Raw genomic sequence first — 21,989 nt, 5'->3', positions numbered from 1 at the left:
TGTGGAACGACTGAAACTCTCATACACTGCCGGTGGGAATCTTAAATGGTACGATCACTTTGGGAAAAACAGTTTGGCAGTTTCTTACAAAATTAAAACACAGGCTTACCAAAAAAAAAAACAAAAAACAAAAAAACACAGGCTTACCATGTGGTCCAGTAATTCCACTCCTAAGTGTTATTCCAAGAGAAATAAAAACATATGTCCTCCCAAAAGGCTTGTACAGAATGTTCACTGTAGTTTTATCTGTATTAGTTAAAAACAGGAATCAATTCTATCAACACAAATTGTGGTATATCCATATGCTGGAAAGCTACTAGACAATAAAATGGAATATTTTATTAATATGATCGATAGCATAGGTGAACTTCAGAAACGTTATGCTGGGACTTCCCTGGTGGCCCAGTGGTTAATAATCCACCTGCCAACGCAGGGGACACAGGTTTGAGCCCTGGTCTGGGAAGATCCCACATGCCGCAGAGCAACTAAGCCTGTGTACCACAACTGCTGAGCCTGTGTGCTGCAACTACTGAAGCCTGGGCTCCTAGAGCCTGTGCTCCACAAAAACAGAAGCCACCGCAGTGAGAAGCCCCTGCATCGCAACGAAGAGTAGCCCCCGCTCACCACAACTAGAGAAAGCCTGCGCTCAGCAACGAAGCCAAAAGTAAATTAAAAACAAACAAACAAACAAAAAACAATTCAAAACATTATGCTGAGTGAAAGAAGCCGGACACAGAAGTGGACATACTGTATGATTCCACTTATATGAAATTTCACTCTGCAGTATATAAAGCATAATATGGGCTGCCAGGTGTTGGGTGAGGGTGTGGATTGAGAAAAGAATGATTGAAACTCTCTGTATCTTGATTGTGGTCATAATTACAGATGTCAAAATTGTACTGTGCACTTAAAAGAGCTGTTTTGTTTGTAAATTATGCTTCAATAAAATAAAAAAATAGGGTAAAAAATAAAAAATATATTATGCTATAGATCACTCAACTAATAAGGCATACAAAGCATTCAGCAAGTATAAAAATCTATGATTCATCAGTACATTGTGTGCAGGTCAGGAGCAGAGGGAGAAATATGGATTCTTTTTTTTTTTCTTTCTGATTACAAAAATAATCCACTTGTAAGAAGTAATTCTAAGTCCTTATAAACCTAACATTTCAGAGGCCACCACTGGAAATGGATTATTCCTCCAGTTTATTTCTAAGCCTATTCTAACGTATATTATTAGAGAATCCTATTAAACATATTTTGCTTCTCAACTTTCTTCTTCATAAAACAATGTATTTCCCGTATCTTTTCATACTTCTTTTTACTTTTTGTATAGTTCCATTGAAGTATAATTGAACTGGTCTCCTTTAGAGACCATTTGTTGCTATCTTTATTCTTTTCTTTTCTTTTTTTTTTTTTTGCTCAGCGCAGCATGCGCGATTTTATTTCCCCAACCAAGAATCAAACCATGCCCCCTACCGTGAAAGCACAAAGCCTTAACCACTGGACCGCCAGGGAAGCCCATCCTTTTTTCATTCCTGAAAACAGTTAAAGCTATCCTTGTAATTACACAGCATGAAGATTCCTATATGTAAGTTGGTTTCCTAGAAGTTTGTTGGTCAAGTTGCTTGGTTAAAAAGAACTACAGCTTTGGGCTTCCCTGGTGGCGCCGTGGTTGAGAGTCCGCCTGCCGATGCAGGGAAGACGGGTTCGTGCCCCGGTCTGGGAAGATCCCGAAAGATCCCACATGCTGCGGAGCGGCTGGGGCCGTGAGCCATGGCCGCTGAGCCTGCGCGTCCGGAGCCTGTGCTCCGCAACGGGAGAGGCCCGCGTACCGCAAAAAAAAAAATTAAATAAATAAATAAAAAATAACAGTTTCAAGGAGGGGAAAAATGATTCCTTTTCTGTTGCTGTGGCTGCAGGACCTCTGTGGGGCGGAGCTGGGGAGGAAAGGAGATACACGTTCTCAGAATGCTTTCTTTATCAGACAAGATTATTAATTACAAGGCAAAAACCCAACTCTGGCTGATTAGTGAAAATGGATTTTTGTTGAAAGGATTCTATTTAGTTCACAGAATTGGGGGAAACTTTTGTTATAAACTGAATAACATTTTGTGGATCAGTTTGAGACTGGAACCACCACTGTAACACTGCTGCTATGGGGAAATCTGTTTCAAAGTTCAGAAACCTGTTTACAAATAACCTGAATTCACTGCAGTCGGAGACCACACCTAATTAATTGCTGTGACCCAAAAAGACTCTGTGGACTCTCACCGTGGTGGTTGGGTGGTCTTACACCTTAACTGTTCTGTTTCACCCCCAGCTGGCTGTACTTATTCAATTCTGATGCTAACCATCTGGAGTTAGCACCTGACTCCAAACGTGTATGGGCTCAGTCCCTGCGATATGGCGATATAACAAGAAATAAATGTTTGGACTTGTCCTAGTTCCTGGCCTAAGAGCTTCTAAAACCCTTGGAAAATTCCCTGAGCATTAGTGGTGAGGAGAGTTTTTTGTTACTCATTATAAGCTCCTTTCAACCATGCTTGAGTTTATACTAATGAGGTGACTTTTGGTGGATTCCTAGATAGCTTGAGGGTGAGGGCTGGTTACCAGATGAATCAACCATGTGATTAGAGCTTTGGAAGTTTTAGTCTTACCTTACGCCCACCTCCCAAAGGGAGAGGGGCTGGAGATTGAGTTAACCACAAACGGCCACAATGATTTAATCAACCATGCTTGTGTAATGGAACCTCCATAAAACCCCCTGAACTATGGCCTTCAGAGAGCTTCCATGTGTCAGGAGGGTGCCGCACTTCAAGTCCACTGGGACAGACACTCCTGTGCTTGGGACACAGCCAGACCTTGCCCTATGTACCTCTTAGTCTGGCTGATCAACTGTACCCTTTATGATAAACTGATAAACGTAAGTAAAGCGTTTCCCTGAGTGCTGTGTGCCAATATAGCAAATTATCAAATACGAGGAGGGGGTTGTGGAAACCTTCAATTTATAGCCGGTTGGTCAGAAGCATGGTGACAAACTGGGCTTGTGACTGGCATCTGAAGTGGAGGAAGGGGGAGCAGTGTTGTGGGACTGAGCCTTTAACTTGTGGGATCTGTTGCTAACTCCTCAGGTAGTTAGTGTGAGAACTGAATTAAATTGTAGGATACCCAGCTGAAGATATTTGTTGTCAGATGTTAATTGCTGTGAATGAAAAACATCTTACTAGTCCTCAACAAGATGGCCCTCATGTCAACTGCTAGTCACATTTGGGGGTCCCCAGATCAACCATACTTCTGACCAACTGGCTACAAATTCAGGGTTTCCCATGACTCCCTTAGGTTTGGTAATTCACTAGAAGGACCCACAGAACTTGGGAAAGCACTAAACTTACAATTACAGCTCTGTCAGAAAGCATAGAGATCAGGAACGGCCAAATGAAGAGACACATAGGATGTAGCCTTTAGGGGCAACACAGAGCTTTGGTGCCTTCTCCCTGTGGAGTGAGGGTGAGTCATACTCTGGGCACACAATAGGTTCACCAACCAGGAAGCTCCCGCCAGCCTAAGTGCCCACAGTTTTTACTGAGGTTTCGTCACCAAAGGCACAATAGATGAAATCACTGGTCATGTGACTGAACTCAGTCTCCAGACCTCTCCCCTCCCTGGAGGTGGAAAAGTCCAATCCTCTAATCATGTGATTGGTCTTTCTGGTGACCAGCCCACTATTCTGAAGCTATCTAGGGGCTCAATTTGAGTCACCTTATTAGCATAACATAGACACTTCTGTTGCTCAGGAAATTCCAAGGTTTTTCTGTGCCAGGAACCAGGGACAAAAATCAGAGACATTATATTCTTTATTATACCACAGCAGTATCACACTCATTGTCATTACCATTGTGCCTGTCTCCTTGGTAAGCTTCTGGGAAGGCAGGGAGCTTGACCTTTGTTTGCCACATATGGTGCCCTCTTTAAATTTGCTGAGGAAATCAATGAGGCTGGTGCTGATGTGGTTCTGGACTTCAGGTATTGGTTATGCTGTATTCAAAAACAGCACCTTGTAGCCAAAATGTCTATCAACAGGGAACTAGTTGAATAAATCACGGCACATCATACAATGGAATCACTACTGAAGAAGTACAAAGATGCTCTAGATAGATGTGCTAATAATTAATAGATTTCTAAGGCAGAATGTGTAGTACTACAAAAAAAAAGTCAAGGTGCAGAACAATATAGAATGGTATGTTCTCTTTCACATACAATGAAGAGTGTTTAAATCCTAACTGTACAGCCTAGTGACCATTTACTAATTAATACATCCATGTTTACCACTTTGCAGATCAAATTATAGAACATTTCCAGGACTTGGAAATCTTTCTCATATTTCCTTGCAGACCATACTCTCCAAATGGGAACCATTATTCTAACTTCTCTCACCTTAGATTAACTTTGCCTGATTTTGAACTTTATATCTTTGGAATCAGAGAATATAGTGCCTATTTAAACTAAGCATTCTATCCTGTTATAAATAAATAATGCTTTGTGACCTGCTTCTCCTGCTTACCACTATGTCACGAATGTCTTGCATTTATAATCTGCAAAAAGATGATGAGTTTAAATTGTTGCATTGTAAATAATATTAGAACTGCAATAAATATAGCAGTTCTCTGCTATATTTAGCTATCTTATTTTTTTTTTTTTTAATTCATGAGGGAGGAGTTCAGAGAATCCATACAGGCAGTAAGTGGAGAAACTAGAACCCAGGCCTGCGTGTCAGGCACTCACTTTTCCACTGGAAAAAGCAAAATGCTCAAATATGGGCAGTCTTGCAGATGTCTCGCACGAGGGCATTATAATAGCAACAAGAATGACTAATAAGTATTAATGGCTCATGACAAGAGAACAAATAACATTAATTATCTTAATATATAAGGCATGTTAGTAATGTGTGTACAGAATTATTCATGCAAATATGATTAGCCTGTGTCAGGAGCAGTTGCTGGGCGCAGACCTGAGCTCACAGCTCCGGTCTCCGCCGCTCCTTCCAGATGTGCATGGGTTGGGACTTCCAGGGACACGCCCCCGTGGAGCTCTGAGGAGCCAATCGGAGCGTGGAAGGCGGGGCTCTTGGAGCGACAATGGTGCTATCCAATGGGCAGAGAGCCTGGGCCGCCCCTGGCCAATGGGCGCGCTCCTCCAAGACGGTCGGAAGTGGTGAGGCGGCTCCGGGGGCCGTTGTTCAGCGCGAGGGCCGACTGAAGAGGCTCAGTGTCTTGGCTGGCTGGTCGGTTCGGCGTCCTTCTTTTCGTCCCAGGTGAGAGAAGCGGTGGCCAGCCCTTGGGGAGCTTCCTGCGGCCTCCAGTTCGGGAGGAGGCCGGCGTCCCGAGGGCGGGGTGTGTGGGCGAGGGTCTTCTGGGCCCGGGGGTCGCGGGGGTTTCTCGTAAGGAGAAAGATGCCCGCGCCGCGGCGTCTTCCCTGGCTAGTATGGGAGGCCGTACTTTCTTCTCTGAAACCGTAGCCTCGACAGCCCCTGGCGGCACCGCCCCTTCCAGGCCTTGGCCGCGGGGGCTGGGAGGCGGCCGTCGTTCCGAGCGCCGCCGTGGGCACCGCGCCCCGGGCGGGGCTGGGCCCGAGTCCCGAGCTGCCAGCCTCAGGGGTCGTGGATGGCCTCGTGCGGACTTTAGGCCGACGGGCCCGTGTTCGAGTCACCACTCGGAACAACTGTGCGACGGCTGTCTCCCTGGACTTCCTCTTTCGCGGTCTCTGAAATGGGGATGATGGCTTTCACCTCGTAGGGTTGTGGTCTGGATTAAAAGACTGTCCGTGTGAAGCGTTTAGCAATCAGTGAACACACAGTAAGTGGCAACTATTATTTGTGAAGCTGGTGCCCTCTCCACTCCCCATCTCGGACGACCCTCGGGAGGGGGGCAGTTGGAAACCGCCGCCTCCTGGGTGTGGACCCTGCGGTGGTGTCTCCACCGCCTTGGGCACAGGAAATCCCGGGGGTGCTGGCTGACCCCTAAAAGGGGCGCCTTCTAAGGTTTGAAGGAAACTTATTCTACCAAAGCGCTTCCATGCATTCGCTCATTTACTCCTCCCAGTGACTCTTTAAAATATTGTCAGTTGTCTGCGTGAGGAATCTGAGGCTCAGGGAGGTTAAATCACACATCTGCTGAGTGGCAGAACCAGAATTGGCCCTCAGAGGGGCCGACTCCGAGCCCTGCGCGTCACCCCAACTCCCTTGTTGCTAGAAAACCGGGCACTTCCCTCGTCCGAGGCTCTTACCTTGCCTTAGTGGGCTGGAATAATCTAAAGCAAATACAGGTATTAAAGTTGCAAGGGCTTTGCTTTCTGTATTGACATCTTGTTGAGAAAGAAGGAAAAATTTTCAGTGGTGAAACCTGGCAGACACGATCTCAACTAAATGAAAAAAGTTAGCATCATCCGTAATAATAAGACTGTTAACATCATGTGCTTTCTGGTATAATGCACTGAGATGAGCACAACATCACTTCTATGGTATTTCTGGCCAAAATGTATTAATCATGAGAAAACATCAAATGAACCCAAACTGAAGTATATTCTACAGAATAACTAGCCAGCTCATTTAACAAGGTTATGCAAGATGAAAGACTGAAGGAATTCCCTGGTGGTCCAGTGGTTAGGGCTCCGTGCTTCCACTACAGGGGGCACAGGTTCGATCCCTGGTCAGGGAACTAAGATCCTTCATGCCTCGAGACCAAAAAACAACAAAAAAAAAGAAAGACTGAAGAAATTTCCCAGATCAAAGAAGATTAAGGAGAAATAACAGCTAAATGCAATATGTGACTCTGGATTGCATCCTGAACCAGAGAAAGGGCATTAGTGGCGTGATTTGTGAAATTAACTAATTTTAGATTAGTTATTAGTATTGTATTAGTGTTAGTTTCCTGCACTTGGTCATTTTACTATGGTTATTTATGATGTACTGGGTGAGAGGTATGTGGGAAGTCTTTGTGCTGTTTTTGCAAGTCAAATTATCTTAAAATGAAAATTAAAAAATCAAAAGGTAAAACCCTAGTGTGTTGGGTATTAAATGAAATGCACTGGTTTTGGTGACATTTTCTGTGCACTGTTTTTTTTTGTTTTGTTTTTGTGTTTTGCATGTCATTCTTAAAGCAGAAATGAAATTGAAAGATCATACTTCTTACTTTGTTGTTTTCAGGAACAGCTAAAGATGGCTGAATTTCTGGATGGCCAGGACACTCGACTGTGTGACAACTGGTAAGGAATCTAAGAAATGTTCTTGGAATGAGGACAGTTCTTTTAAGAGTTGGTTTATTTATTGGCAGGTTAAAATTGGAGCCATATAATACGTTGTGCAAATATGTGGGACTAAAGCTTTTTTAACAGTTTTGGATAAAATTGCCCGTTCTAGAAATTCAACAACATGGTTGGTTTAGGTAGCATAGAGTAATGACTAGACTGATGGGATGAAGCTAGGATTCAGCGCTCTGGTTCCTACCATTAATTAGTTAATGACTTTTGGCAAGTCACTTGACTGCTTTGAAACCTCACTTTTCTGACCTATAGGTAAGGGAATTTATTTTTTGTCTTCCTGGAAAAATATTGTACTTTTAAACTTTTTTTTGCTTTTTTTAAAAAAAAAATTATTTATTTGGCTACACTGGGTCTTAGTTGTTGCATGCAGGGTCTTTAGTTGCGGCACGTGGGATCCAGTTCCCTGACCAGGGATTGAACTCAGGCCCCCCTGCATTGGGAGTGCAGAGTCTTAGCCACTGGATCACCAGGGAAGTTCCTGCTTTTTAAAAGATGCTTAAAATATAATGAAATGTTCGGACTAGAGCAGTGTTTTTGTTTTTGTTTTTTTTTTTGCGGTACGCGGGCCTCTCACTGTTGTGGCCTCTCCCGTTGCGGAGCACAGGCTCTGGATGCGCAGGCTCAGCAGCCATGGCTCACGGGCCCAGCTGCTCCTCGGCATGTGGGATCATCCCGGGCCGGGGCACAAACTCGTGTCCCCTGTATCAGCAGGCGGACTCTCAACCACTGCGCCCCCAGGGAAGCCCTAGAGCAGTGTTTTTGTTTTTTTTTTTGCGGTACGCGGGCCTCTCACTGTTGTGGCCTCTCCCGTTGCGGAGCACAGGCTCTGGATGCGCAGGCTCAGCAGCCATGGCTCACGGGCCCAGCTGCTCCTCGGCATGTGGGATCATCCCGGGCCGGGGCACAAACTCGTGTCCCCTGTATCAGCAGGCGGACTCTCAACCACTGCGCCCCCAGGGAAGCCCTAGAGCAGTGTTTTTGTTTTTTTTTTTGCGGTACGCGGGCCTCTCACTGTTGTGGCCTCTCCCGTTGCGGAGCACAGGCTCTGGATGCGCAGGCTCAGCAGCCATGGCTCACGGGCCCAGCTGCTCCACGGCATGTGGGATCATCCCGGACCGGGGCACAAACTCGTGTCCCCTGTATCAGCAGGCGGACTCTCAACCACTGCGCCACCAGGGAAGCCCTAGAGCAGTGTTTTTTAAAGTAAGTTGCAAGGATTTCCCTGAATGGCTACAGTGGCTGTCTTGAGGTTGATTGGGAGCAAGGTTTAGTGTGAACTTGGCTCTACATGTACAACCAGAGCAGCTAAATTGGCGGGCGGATTCTTAACCACTGCGCCACCAGGGAAGCCCCAGCTCAACTGTTTTTATAAAGGATTTTGCTGAAGGAATGTTCCACTGCTTTAAAAAAAAAAAAGGAAAGTCTAGTCAAAGTCTTCCAGCAGTCCAGTTTAATCATTATCATTTCATGATTCCAAAACTGTTAGTGGAAAGACTGGATGCAGACTTGAATGTCAAACTTTCTTATTTTGTTGTTTTTAACCGACAAGAGTGACAAGAAAGAGCAACTCTTTCTTACTGAAACGAAACTTGAGTTCAGCTAGTAATCAGCCGATTCCTGGTTGGGATTTCTCAAGAACCTGGTATTTCAATGATATACAAGTTCCCTTACTGAAAGCAAAAGAAAAAAGCAAAGCAGAACTATCTGTGCCATGTTTAACTTACCAAACTGTGTTAGAAGGTGAGAGATGTTGTTTTTTTTTTTAAGTCAGTCACAGACCTCATTTTTTTAAAATAAATTTATTTTTAAAATTTTATTTATTTTGGCTGCGTTGGTTCTTTGTTGCTGTGTGCGGGGTTTCTCTAGTTGCGGTGAGCAGGGGCTACTCTTTGTTGCAGTGCGCCGTCTTCTCATTGCGGTGGCTTCTCTTGTTGCGGAGCACGGGCTCTAGGCACACGGGCTTCAGTAGTTGCAACACACAGGCTCAGTAGTTGTGGCACATGGGCTTAGTTGTTCCGCGGCATGTGGAATCTTCCTGGACCAGGGCTCGAACCCATGTCCCCTGCATTGGCGGGCAGATTCTTAACCACTGCGCCACCAGGGAAGTCCAGAGATTTTTTTTTTCTGTTTTGAATGCTTATTAATTATTGGTTCAGTTTCATTAATAGATATAGGCCTATTCAGATTATCTATTTCTTTTTTTTTAATTAAAAGTTTATTTTATCTTTTACAATTTTTAAAGTTACTTTCCATTTACAGTTAATACAAAATATTGCCTATATTCCCTGTGTTGTAAAATACATCCTTGAGCCCATCTTAGAATACTTTGTACCTCCTGCTCCCTGTCCCCTGTATTGTTCCTCCCCACCCCCCACTCATAACCGCTAGTTTCCTCAGTGTGTCTGTGAGTCTGCTGCTTTTTTGTTATATACACTAGTTGGTTATATTTTGTTAGATTCCACATATAAATGATATCATACATTTGCAACTATTTTCTCTCATTCAGTAGGTTGTCTTTTTTTGATCATTTCTTTATTTTTTTCCCATGTTCAATATTAGTTATCTATTTTATACATATTGGTGTATACATGTCAATCCCAATATCCCAATTCTTCCCCCCCACCCCCACCCCCACTTTCCCCTCTTGGTGTCCATGCATTTGTTCTCAGAGATGTTGATAAGGAAAATAGTTTGACCCAGATTGTTGAAAGGTTGAGCCAGATAAAAATTTTTCTTTTTTTACTGCCTTTTTCTTTCTGCTCAGCTTCTTGGCAGCATTAGGATATAATCAGAACAACTGCTGGTCACAATATTCTTTCCCTGCGTGGAATAAGATTTTATTTCTGTGAGGGTGTCTTGCCTTATAGGGTATTTTTTCTCCTGTGCTACTATCACTTTTGCCATTTTAAAACTATTGTAGCTCTCTGTTTAGGTTTTATGTGTACTGTTCCTGATGCAAAGTGTAATAATCAATGATACAAATATTCACAAGGAAACATTGTGATTTTATAAGAAAACAGACAAATTGGCTTTAACATCAGTTAAGATATTCTTATTTTATCGGTCCACTCCAATTTGAAGGAATCTCAAACCTAGGACAGTAAATAAATAACTATGCTAAGGGAGTTTAAAAAAAAAGTGTGGGGGGGTGAGTTAATGGAAAGCTAATGAAAACAAGGTTATTCAAAGCCAAAGCAATTTATTTAAAGAAAAACAGATTAGCATGGAAAGCTGACTAAGCCAGCACAAACCTCCCGTCTGAGTAGTCCTGTTTAAATTCCAGGTTTTAAAATGTTGTCTCTAGAGTCATATTCCTGTGGTTCCTTAAGAAAAGTTAAGGTACTCATCAAAATATGAGCTGTGATTAAACCTGCTGGGCCAGTAAAAAGAATAGTTTGTTGTGATTGAAGATGTTTTTTGCATGTTATCTCCTTTATTACTGTATTGTCCGATTGATGGGAGAGTTTGCCGGAGAGTTTGCGTCTAGGGAACAGAAACTTCAGTGTTAGAAGGCTTTGACTTTTTATTTTTGCGTGGCTCGATGTGTTTAGCATTTGGAAGGCTACTGGGGATTTTTCTGAAAGCCTTGGCTTGCCTTTCATTCATTTCTATCTAAAATGAAATTTCATCTCTAACTTGGCTAGTCCTTCCTTGGGGCTTTTAGCAGTTTTATCTAGAATGGAATTGTGTTCTCATTTATCTCACTTAGAATGTCTTGATTTTATCTGTAAGTAGGTAGCAAGTATATTGATATTTTGTCTGGTTAGTACATTTGGCGCAACTACCTTGGCAGTTAAATTTAAAAAGAAAGCAAAACCATCAGGCAACTGTTTCATGTAATTGTTGCAAATAGCTTTTATCTTTTTCTTTCAAGGTTTCCCAAGAGGTGAAAATGTGTAATAGTAAATGCTCTGTGACCTTACCTAACAGCTGCTTTTGATTCTTGCTTCTTTATGTTATGGTCCTTAATATATTTTAATTCTAAAATTTTAGTGGCATTATGTATGTAGAATGCTCTATGTCAAAATAGCCCTGTAAAATAAAAACTGTAGACATTTATTTTCTTGACTTTAAAAGAAAATTATTGTCAAAATTATGAAAAAAGAATGTAGAATCTCAGCACTGTAAGCAGTAGTTACTGGCTTTAATTTTTTGTGGCATTTGTGCACATAGGATTTGCAATCAGGATACAGCTTTGCTTCCTGCATTTTGTTGGTGTACCATATTTAACTAGCTGTTCCCTTAGAGTTTAGATATTTTTAATGGTTTTCAGTTTTTTACCATTTTATGACACTAGTGATAATCTTCATAATTCCAAGAGTGGAATTACTGGGTTTTTAACATATAATTACAGGGTCTTTAAATACTCTTTAAGCATATAATTTTATGGTCCTAGAGATGCATTTGTAGACAGTTTATTTTAAAAATTTTTTAATTATTATTTTTAAGTTAATTGATTAATTTATTTATTTTCAGCTGCGTTGGGACTTTGATGCTGCGTGCGGGCTTTCTCTAGTTGCCGGGAGTGGGGGCTACTCTTCGTTGCAGTGCCTGGGTGGCTTCAGTAGTTGTGGCTCATGGGCTTAGTTGCTTCACGGCATGTGGGATCTTCCCGGACCAGGGCTTGAACCCATGTCCCCTGCAATGGCAGGAGGATTCTTAACCACTGCGCCACCAGGGAAGTCCTGTAGACTGTTGAAAAGTAGTGGTTTTATACTACCACTAGCAATATTTTAGAGTACTAGTTTCATAACATCTTTAATAGTGGGACTAATTTTAATATTTATTAGTTTAATAGAGTTAGATGATAACTTCCACTATATATTTTAATATTCCACTGTTTTGAAAAACTTAGGCTGGGTTAATTTAAAACCAGTGGTTTCCTTAGAAAGCTGGGAATTTTGGAGAAATAGGGGAAGTTAAATGTATTGAAACATTGGTAATTTCCCTCTTTATCCATTGGAGTTTTCTTCCCATTTCTCACACTTAATTGTTATTCTGTATCACCTTGCAGTTTTGGTATGAGAGCTGCCTTGATAGTTCTACCTTTGGATAAAAATGAATTTGCATTTTTTGGTGTCTTGGTCTTTGAGATTGGAGTATGACTATTGCTGGAGGCACATCATTCATCCTACTTTGAAATGTTTCTTAGACTATGAAGATAAAAACTACAAAAGAAATAAGCTATCTACAACTTAACGTGGGAGAAGGTTTCTATAGTATTCAGCTTCAGAGGCAAAATGGGTTATTAAAATTTGTTGTGTAACTATCTGTATTTATCCTGTTCAGTATTTTATTTTCTGAAAATTTATTCTAGGTGACATACTTACAGGCACATTCTTTTAATGCATCCTTTAGTTAGACTGTGAAGTTGGAGCTTTCTAATGGTCATAACCAAATGAGTGAAAGGAAGGCCTTTGAGTTTTACGTGCCTCTAGTTTGAGTGTATATGTACTCTGGGAGAGGGGTTCAGGATTTCATTTCTGTACATTTCTGTAGTACATTTCTGCAGTACATTTCTGTACATTTCTGCAGTGAATGTAGTACATTTCTGTACATTTCTGTACAATGTAGTACATTTCTGTACATTTCTGCAGTGAAGTTTATACCAACCCAGCCACAGAGCTTGGTCCCAATTAGCAGTCTAGCCTGCTTTGAAAGACACGTTGGACATAAAGGAGGCAAGTTCCCCTTCCCCCACTGACGATCCCAAAGCTGGCATCTGCTCCTTTTGGTTTGATTTTTAGTGGAATAAAATCTACTGAGATTAAAGCTACCTGAGACTGAGAGTGAAAATAAATGGTAGGCTGTTTTTTAAATAATCCTGGAGTGGATCATTGTGCTTTGGAGCATGGATGGTTTTGGAAAAGCCTAGCTCAGCTAGCTCTTCCTGGCATCTGACTTCATGCTGTTAGTTGTGATAAGCTCTGACATCTAGAAAGTGAGGCTGAGCTTTTAGAGATAGTGCATAGCACTGATAACTCAGAGTGTAGCACAGAAGACTCAAAACCTTCAGGAGTTAATTCTTGAAAAGCAGGGGTAGTAACAGTCGTAAGAGCTTATACACTAGATACTCACTAAAGAGAAATAATGGAGACTAAAGATTGGACAGGACAGATTTCCGTGTGATACCTCTGGGCATAGATGTCAGTAATTCTTGCCTTTTTCTCTGATCTATTTCTATAGCAAAAAAGAAATTCCTGTGTTTAACTTTACCATCCATGAGATCCACTGTCAAAGGAACATTGGTATGTGTCCTATCTGCAAGGAACCATTTCCCAAATCTGACATGGAGACTCACATGGCTACAGAACACTGTCAGGTGAACCACCAAGTACTTAGATGTTAATAAATGGATTATACTTGCTATTGTGTAATAGCAAGTGAGCATGTTGTCACAAATAACTACTGATTCTTGCTTCTTACCCTAGGTGACCTGCAAATGTAACAAGAAGTTGGAGAAGAGGCAGTTAAAGAAGCATGAGGTTAGTTGCCCTGCACTATGAAGGCAGTGAATTACCATGGGGCCGATTCTATTGAGATTACAGAGCCACATGCAGAGCAGAAAGCCAGTGTTGTGGAGTCTTTGTTCTCCACCAGCTCCATGCACACTGCCTCTCAAAGCCTATTTGAGACTTTGTTTGCTGCCAGATTTGACTGCATGGCTGCTGTGCTTTATGCTCAAGCCTCAGAGCCTTTTTCCCTTTGGAACCGAGTCATTTCTCCTGGGGTTTATTGGCAGGCTCACTTGAGTGCTAAACCAAGCTTGGGATTGCCAGTGTGGTACGACCTTTAGCATACAGCCTGCCTTACATCTTATAATTTCATTTTGACTTCTTGATCACTTGGATGACATGCTGTTTACACCCAAAGAAATTCTCAGAGAGCATTTGATGAGAGAATATAATTTGGTGCCTAGTTGAGATAAAATTGGCTGTAGTTGAATGAGTATGTGTGTGTGTGTATATATCTATACATGTATATACATATATATATGTATTTCTTTTTTTTTTGAATGAGCCTATTCACCAGTTAAAAATCCCAACAACTATTTAGTTGGTGGTCATGCAAGAGTGTGTGTACGTATGTAAAAATTCATCAAGGTATGCACTTATGATTTGTGCATTTCATTCTATGTATCTAAAAATACTATTAACTTATTAATTTATAATTTTAAAAGGTGACTTATATTCAATGTAGAAAACTTGGAAAATATAAAAAGAAAGAAAGAACTACTCATGACCCCACAGCTCAGAGATAAACATCTCATAAGTAATTTAGCACTTTTACTGTCATTATTTTATCTAAGCATTTGACTTACGTTTTACTAGGCCTCACCAGCAAAAGGGAGGTTATGATTGAGGTCATATTAACAATCATAATAAGTATTTCTTTGGCTCTTAACATCTACTTGCTGCATAAAACAACTCCAATCAATTGTCCCCCTCTTCTCCTTTTTCTCCCAACTATTTCTGGGAGTCATATGGTGATAACACCAATCATTATGAAGGTACAGGTACAAAGTATTTCCTAACATTCCTGCAAGTCAGGCTATGACAGTTGTAGACCACAGATTAAAGAGTTAAAAAAAAATTCTCCTTTAAAAAAAAATGTTGACACTTTATTTGCTGTTCTTGTGAGTTACTAGCAATTTTTAGGGTTGTTAACAAAGTACTTTTATATTATGTGGTGTGTGCCAGCAATTATTTTCTCTTTTGCTTTTGAGTAACTTAAATCAATGGCATTTATCTGATAAAACTTTTCTTTAAAAAAACATCTTTCTGAATTGATATTATAGCTACATGGTATATAATTTTAAAGCCACAAAAGCATATATATAAAAATTATCTCTCTTCCACTCCTATTCCTAAGCACTCTTTGTCAGTTCCTTATGTTTTCTGTAAGAGATATTCCATGCATATACAAACAATGGGAAAAATGTTTGAAGTATCATTTAGAATAAAACTTGGGTTTAATTTGTATGAAAAGAAATTTTGCTCTTTGACACAGTGGTTATAAAGTGTCTAAACTTTTAGAAGTGATGTTATATGAAAGTTCTGAGTTTAAGTTCCCAAGTTTTGGAATGTCCATATCATAGTAACATATTCTTTCTTATCTTTTTAAAGGAATATTAATTATTTAGTGCTTTAGTGGCAATTTCAAATTAAGTATAAAAGTTTTGTCCTTCATCTGCTGAATACATTCACATTCTTGGGGTCATCTTCATTGGTGATTCTTGACTTATTTGGTCAATTTAAAGCCAGTGCTGGGCTTCCCTGGTGGCGCAGTGGTTAAGAATTCGCCTGTCAATGCAGGGGACATGGGTTCGGGCCCTGTTCCGGGAAGATCCCACATGCTGTGGAGCAACTAAGCCTGTGTGCCACAGCTACTGAGCCTGCGCTCTAGAGCCCGTGAGCCACAACTACTGAGCCCATGTGCTGTAACTACTGAAGCCTGAGTGCCTAGAGCCCGTGCTCCGCAACAAGGGAAGCCACCACAATGAGAGGCCTGCGCACCGCAACAGGGAGTGGCCCCCGGTCGCCGCAGCTAGAGAAAGCCCACGCACAGCAACAAAAACCCAACGCAGCCAAAAATAAAATGAATAAAATAAATAAATTAAAAAAAAAAAGCCAGTGCTATATACAAATGTGCAGATTTGAAAAATCAATGTCTTTCTAAAGGACAATCCCTTTTCCTCATTGCCAGGTACTTAAATTGGAGTAGTAAGGGGAGATTGGTCTGGGGGAGCTTTGACAAGCAGATATGAATTGCTGTGCTTTTGCTCTTTGCTCCTGGGCTTCTCTGGCGGATTTTGGGTTACTTTGTAATGTGTGCACAAAACGATGGTAGGGTGGCTGAGTGAGTAGGTTCCTTATAAGACTTTCTTTTCCTTTGTAGAACTTGGTGGCAGGACAAAGAGGGAAGGGGTGACTCTTAAATACATAGAAAACCATGGCAGGCAAAGCTAGGGTTGGAAGAGAATATTTTTGTAAATACTTTTTACTTTCCTTGCCCTGTACTTTATAAAACATGGCCTCTCTTAGATTCACATGTTATCTGCCTCATTATTCTGTTTTGCAGGAGACTGAGTGTCCTCTACGACTTGCCCTTTGCCAGCACTGTGATTTGGAACTTTCTGTTCTCAAACTGAAAGACCATGAAGATTACTGTGGTGCCCGGACAGAGTTATGTGGCAACTGTGGGCGCAATGTCCTGGTGAAAGATCTGAAGACTCACCCTGAAGTTTGTGGGAGAGATGTGGAGGAAAAGAGAGATGAGGTTGCCATGCCGCCTAATGCATATGAGGATTCTTGGGGTCAAGATGGTATCTGGATTGCATCCCAACTCAGACAAATTGAGGCTCTGGACCCACCCATGAGGCTCCCTCGAAGGCCCCTGAGAGCCTTTGAATCAGAACTTTTCCAAAGTAGAACCACCAACCAAAGGAGCATGACAGCCCAGTTTCCAATTCAGAATAATCTATGTGAGTTGTGTTTGGGATTAGAAAACTGGAATGGTATGAGATCTTAGGGCTGGTGGGAACAGGGCTTTGGAGCCAAATAGATCTTAATTATAGAAACCTGATTGTAGCTGGGTAACATAAGGAAGAATACTTAACTTTCCTATAGATTGGAATAACAGAACCTCTTTGCTATTGGATTTTGTTGGATGACAGTTAGGGTTGATGGATGACAATGCTGTTAATAGCTGACACTTACTGAGTATACCCTATGTGCTTAAAGGCATTTACAAAGTGCTTTAGATGTATTAACTCATTTAGTTCTCACAACAGTTTTATGAGGGTGGGTCAGTGGTAGAGCTGGGATTTGAATTCAGGCAATCTGACCCCATGCTTTAAGCCATCCTGCTATAATGCAGAAAATACATATAAAATGCCTAGCACAGTGCCTATCTCTTAGTTATAGCTCATTAATACTGTTTATTAATAAAAGTTAGAATAATAATGGAAGCTTTTATCATGGCAGACTTAACATTTGGAATCCCATGAGCACTGAAGGGCTGGGCCTCTTTTGTTCCTGCACAGATTCCTATAAACCTTGAATATTTGCTAGGCGTGGACTTGAGCTAAGGGATGGCACCATCTTTAACGTTTCTTGAATACTGGCTTTTTTTTTCCTTCCCCAGTGGAAGAACAAGAAAGGCAGGAAAGGAATAGAAGCCGACAGACCCTCAAAGAGGGTGGTGAAGACAGTGCAAACTTGGATTTCATGTTGGCCCTAAGTCTGCAAAATGAAGGCCAGGCCCCCAACTTGGCAGAGCAGGACTTCTGGAGGGTCATATGTGAGGCAGACCAGTCCCATGAAGGTCCCGGTGCTCTGAATGACATAAGGGGTATGTTTGTTTACACTAGCCTCTGTCTCTACAGTTTTTTAAAGTTTTACAGTAAACAATTGATATAAAATTGAAAGTTTTTCATGAGATAGAATTTTTTTTAATTTTGTTCATTTGCTTTTCCCAACTTTATTTATTTATTCATTCATTCATTTACTTACTTACTTATTTATTCATTCATTCTTGCATGCATGCATGCATGCTGCCCAGTTGTGTCTTAGTTGTGGCATGTGGGATCTTTAGTTGCAGCATGTGGGATCTAGTTCCCTGACCAGGGATCAAACCCAGGCCCCTGCATTGGGAGCGCAGAGTCTTAACCACTGGACCACCAGGGAAGTCCCTGTCATATCTTTAAACATGTTAAAAATACTTGTTTTTCTGTTTTGTCTGAAAATATACCTAAAGTCTATTTTTTGCTATTTGCTGTTTCTACTGACTCTCAACGGTGGCTTGCTGCTTCCCTCTGTGTGCTTGCGTGCGTGTGTGTGTGTGTTTTAACATTAAGTTTTCTGGTGTGTTCCTCTGAGGGTATTTATATATGCTTCTAGCAGGCTCCTGGGGATACTACTGACTGGAATAATTTTAAATTGAAGTTTTGGCCTGGGCTTCTTAAAACCATAAATGTGAATTTATGTAAAAACATAAATGTAGATTCTCTACTCAAACCCACATAAAGGCCAAACTCTGGTTACTGTTCCTTAGTAAAGATTTTTCTCTCTTCTATGTAGAGCCAAAGCTTAGTTAGGCAAGTTTCCTTACCTCCTCGCATCATTCACCCTCCCTTGTTCAACAGTCTGACTGAGGCTGTTGGGTTTTGGGATGTCTGGGATTAAAATTACTCTTATTTATTGGGGTTGGCCAAAACATTCTTTTGGGTTTTTGTAACATCTTACAGAAAAACCTGAACGACCTTTTTGGCCAACCCAGTATTTTCTCATTTAAGTTACTTTTATTCAGCATCTTTTGGTTATATTTTGTGCTGGGAGGGTTTTTCTTCTCAGGATATTTGTCTTCCAGTAATATCCAAGCCTCAGTTTCTTCATCTATAAAATGAGGGTCGTGTGGATCTACTTCATAACATTTTTCCTGAGGATTGAAATAATGCACAGAAGGTTTTTAGATTACTGACTAGGGTTATGACACATTTAAATTTCTTTCTTAATTGGAGTAGTGGGTAAACTACTACTTTACTGCTTCTCAGGAAATGGTGACAAGTAAATCTCTTTCTGTAGTGCAGGTTTTTTGCTTAGGGTTTGTCTCTTAAATAGTTTCCCTTCAAGGATTTTCAGCCCCACAAATTGCTATGTCCAAGAAATTGCAAAGGAAATCAGACTTTCCTATCAAACCCCCTAGGGGGGATAAAAGGTAGAATCAGGTTTGTTTTTGTTCGAGTCTGACTGTGTGGCCTGATACCTAGGTGCAGCTGATGAGACCATGTTGCCTTGTGAATTTTGTGAGGAGCTCTACCCAGAGGAACTGCTGATTGACCATCAGGTGTGTTGTGAATTACCTGAGGGCTTTAAGCTTTAGGGAGGAATGTGTGCAGGCCCTATTGGTGTTGCAGGCCACACGAGATCTTGAGCAAACTATTTTAATACAACTCCTGTGATAGGAGTAGCAACTGTGTTTTTAACCCTGGGGTGACTGACATGTGGGCATGAGAACTCAGCCTCATTCCCTCTTGGGCAAAGTAACATTTACACCAGCAGGCCCAGTTGCTGACTCCGTTCTGTGGTGATAGTGTACATCTCTACTGACCATCTTGTAATCTGGTCTCATCTCATGGTACATTTGATTTATTGGAGCCATACTGAAGTCCTTGCGGTTCCCGGGAGGGTCAGGGATCTGTTTTGCACTTTACTTTTCTGCCAGCTACCCTGCTTCCTTAACACACCCCTCACTCATAGACTCAGTTCAGACATGACTTTCAGGAAACCAGCCTGTGGAACGCTCTGAAGGCTAGGCCAGAGGTCCCACCTGCATGCTCCCCGCAAGTCCTGTGCCCACAGCTCTCTTAGCCTGTTACGCTCACCCTGTGGTGTTGTCTTGCTGATCCCCTGTTGGTCTGCACCACTCGGCTGAGTTCCTTGAGAACAGGTTCTGGGTTTTCTTAGTTTCTGGAATCTCTTAATGCCTGGTATATGAAAGGTGTCAGGTATTTTGAATGATTGAAGGTTCTTGTGCTATTTAGGAATGATTAGAGAGTAGCCTTTGTGTTTGAAGAGTGGCTCCACTGATGGAGAGAGCTACTTTTCCCCTCAACACTTACTCTCTGATTTGGTTTGGCCTAGTCTGGCACTTCCATAGCTGTTAAGTAGTCCCTGTGCTCTGGGTGGAACATGCACTCCCCCCGTAAGTGGAACAATACAGCATCTGAATACATCTAGTATTTGGTTTGGGAGTAGCATGAGAAAATCCATTAATAGGGATAACAAAGAATATTTGGGCCTCTCTTACTGTATGACTGTGGGAAAAATCTTGAATCTTTTCAAATTAATTTAAAAAGAATAATCACATTAACACAGTAAAAAAAAATTAAAACAGTACAGAAGTGTTTAAAATGAAAGCAAAGTGAGTGTTCCATCTGTGTTCCTCTGACCCTTCTTAGTCCCTCTCCCCAATATTAAACATTATTAAGATTTTGTGACTTCTGGAAAATATTTTCAGAATTTAGTTTGTTCCTTAACCTCTGCTTTTTTTTTTTTTTTAACCTATGTTTTTTGAGACAGACGAGTTGTAACCCTTCATGTGCCTTACCTCCGATCAGTGTGGGCAATGCTTCTCCCAAAGGGGTGGAGGACCCTGATGTCATCTTCCAGAAGTTGATGCAGCAGGCTGCAAGTAACCAGTTAGACTCTTTGATGGGCCCGAGCAGTTCACCTCCTGTGGAGGACAGCATCATCATCCCCTGTGAATTCTGTGGGGTCCAGCTGGAAGAGGAGGTGCTGTTCCATCACCAGGTAAGAACACTTGGAGGACCTGTCCACTTCTTCCATCCTGTTGATCCTCTGAGTGAACCTGAGGCTTTTAGAGCCAAGAATGCCTCTTTGGCCTTTAAGTTGTGTGCATACCTGATCTGGATACTGGCCATGTCCTGTTTTGTGAGCTGTCTGAGGTATAAAGTACCTCAGGCCTTTGGACTTTCTCTGCCTTCTGGCAGTGGAAACCATCCCGTCACTAGCTGTGGCCCAAGGAGCCAGGACTCCATTTAAGCAGGCATGGAGGACTTGCCAGAGGGTTTAGAAAAGCATTTCCCTGAGGTCATCGACAATTTCTACTTTTGACCAGGTGGGTTCTTCCCTGTTGGGGTGGCACTTGCGTCTTGCATTCCAGGAGACTGGGATCTAATTCTATATTTGCCATATGGTTGGTCTAAGATAGGTCCCATTCCCTCACTGGGGACATCTGTAAATGAAGGAGTTAAACTAGATAATCTGAAGTCCTTTTTCAGCTTTTGCAGTCTAGGATGCCAGCATCTTAATGGAAGATACGTTTTCTGCCCTATCTTGTTTGTCGTGGGAGCTAACACTGAAGGTATTTCAGGGGCATTTCTGTAATCAATGCCCTATAGCTAGCTGTTGCTAGAACACCACACATTGCATTTCTGTAATAAAGACTTTTGCCTTTGGATCAAGCAGTAGATAAGTCACTGCTTGTTGTCTCCTCGGGAGACTACAAAATAAGTGGTGCAAATACTCTGTGGTCAAAATGTAGACACGCTTTTCTGGGCTCCTAGGACCAGCCCTTCTTTCATCCCTGAACAAATCAGAGAGTGCTTCTGCCAGTGCTAGTTGGAATGATTGCTGTGTTCCAGGTGTGCTTCCTCTTAGTCCCAGGCCCTTCCTCTCAGTGGTTGTCAAAGTCATCCTGTCCCATCGACACCCCCCCCCGCCAGCCTCCCCATAAGGTGTGTTCACCCAACCTGCTGTTCCTTCCTTTCCTCCCGCTGCTCCCTCTCTGAAGAATGACTCAGTCCAGAGGTACTAATTCTGGTTTTTCTTGTTAGGACCAGTGTGACCAACGCCCAGCTACAGCAAACAACCACATGTCGGAGGGGATTCCTAGTCAGGATCTCCAGCCTCGACAGACTTCACCAGAGCTACCCAAGAGGCGTGTCAGACACCAGGGTATTAGCCAGGGATGAGCCAAGGCTGCAGGTCTGCTGCTGCCTTGGGCCTGCTTCCCACTTCTCATCTGCTACTCTAAAATGGGTTTTACCTTCATCCCAAATTAGCAAGCACAGTACGAGCTCACTGGGGACTCCCTTGGGGCTAGCTGTGGTCCTGTGTTAGACTCAGGTGTCTCGGGTCTGTAGC

At 42.0% G+C, this 21,989-nt stretch overlaps 1 protein-coding gene across 2 annotated transcripts in view; it reads left to right on the top strand.

Moving 5' to 3' along the window:
• The first annotated feature begins 5,192 nt into the window (after positions 1–5,192).
• The window catches only part of TRAFD1 (TRAF-type zinc finger domain containing 1), a 32,042-nt gene continuing 15,245 nt past the window's right edge, over positions 5,193–21,989 (top strand). Inside the window, exons 1-9 of one of the 2 annotated variants that reach the window (XM_024741406.1) lie at positions 5,193–5,314; positions 7,205–7,263; positions 13,507–13,642; positions 13,752–13,805; positions 16,402–16,804; positions 17,467–17,673; positions 19,091–19,167; positions 20,403–20,633; positions 21,680–21,800. In XM_024741406.1, the coding sequence (XP_024597174.1) occupies positions 7,217–7,263; positions 13,507–13,642; positions 13,752–13,805; positions 16,402–16,804; positions 17,467–17,673; positions 19,091–19,167; positions 20,403–20,633; positions 21,680–21,800 (1,276 nt within the window). In that variant the 5' untranslated portion in view covers positions 5,193–5,314; positions 7,205–7,216. The remainder of the gene's footprint in view (positions 5,315–7,204; positions 7,264–13,506; positions 13,643–13,751; positions 13,806–16,401; positions 16,805–17,466; positions 17,674–19,090; positions 19,168–20,402; positions 20,634–21,679; positions 21,801–21,989) is intronic. The other variant, XR_003002771.1, reaches the window with a different exon arrangement.

Source organism: Neophocaena asiaeorientalis, unplaced genomic scaffold (assembly GCF_003031525.2).
Source record: "Neophocaena asiaeorientalis asiaeorientalis breed wild unplaced genomic scaffold, Neophocaena_asiaeorientalis_V1.1 scaffold648, whole genome shotgun sequence".
NCBI classification, from domain to species: domain Eukaryota; kingdom Metazoa; phylum Chordata; class Mammalia; order Artiodactyla; family Phocoenidae; genus Neophocaena; species Neophocaena asiaeorientalis.
This window is presented reverse-complemented; position numbering and strand designations above follow the sequence as displayed.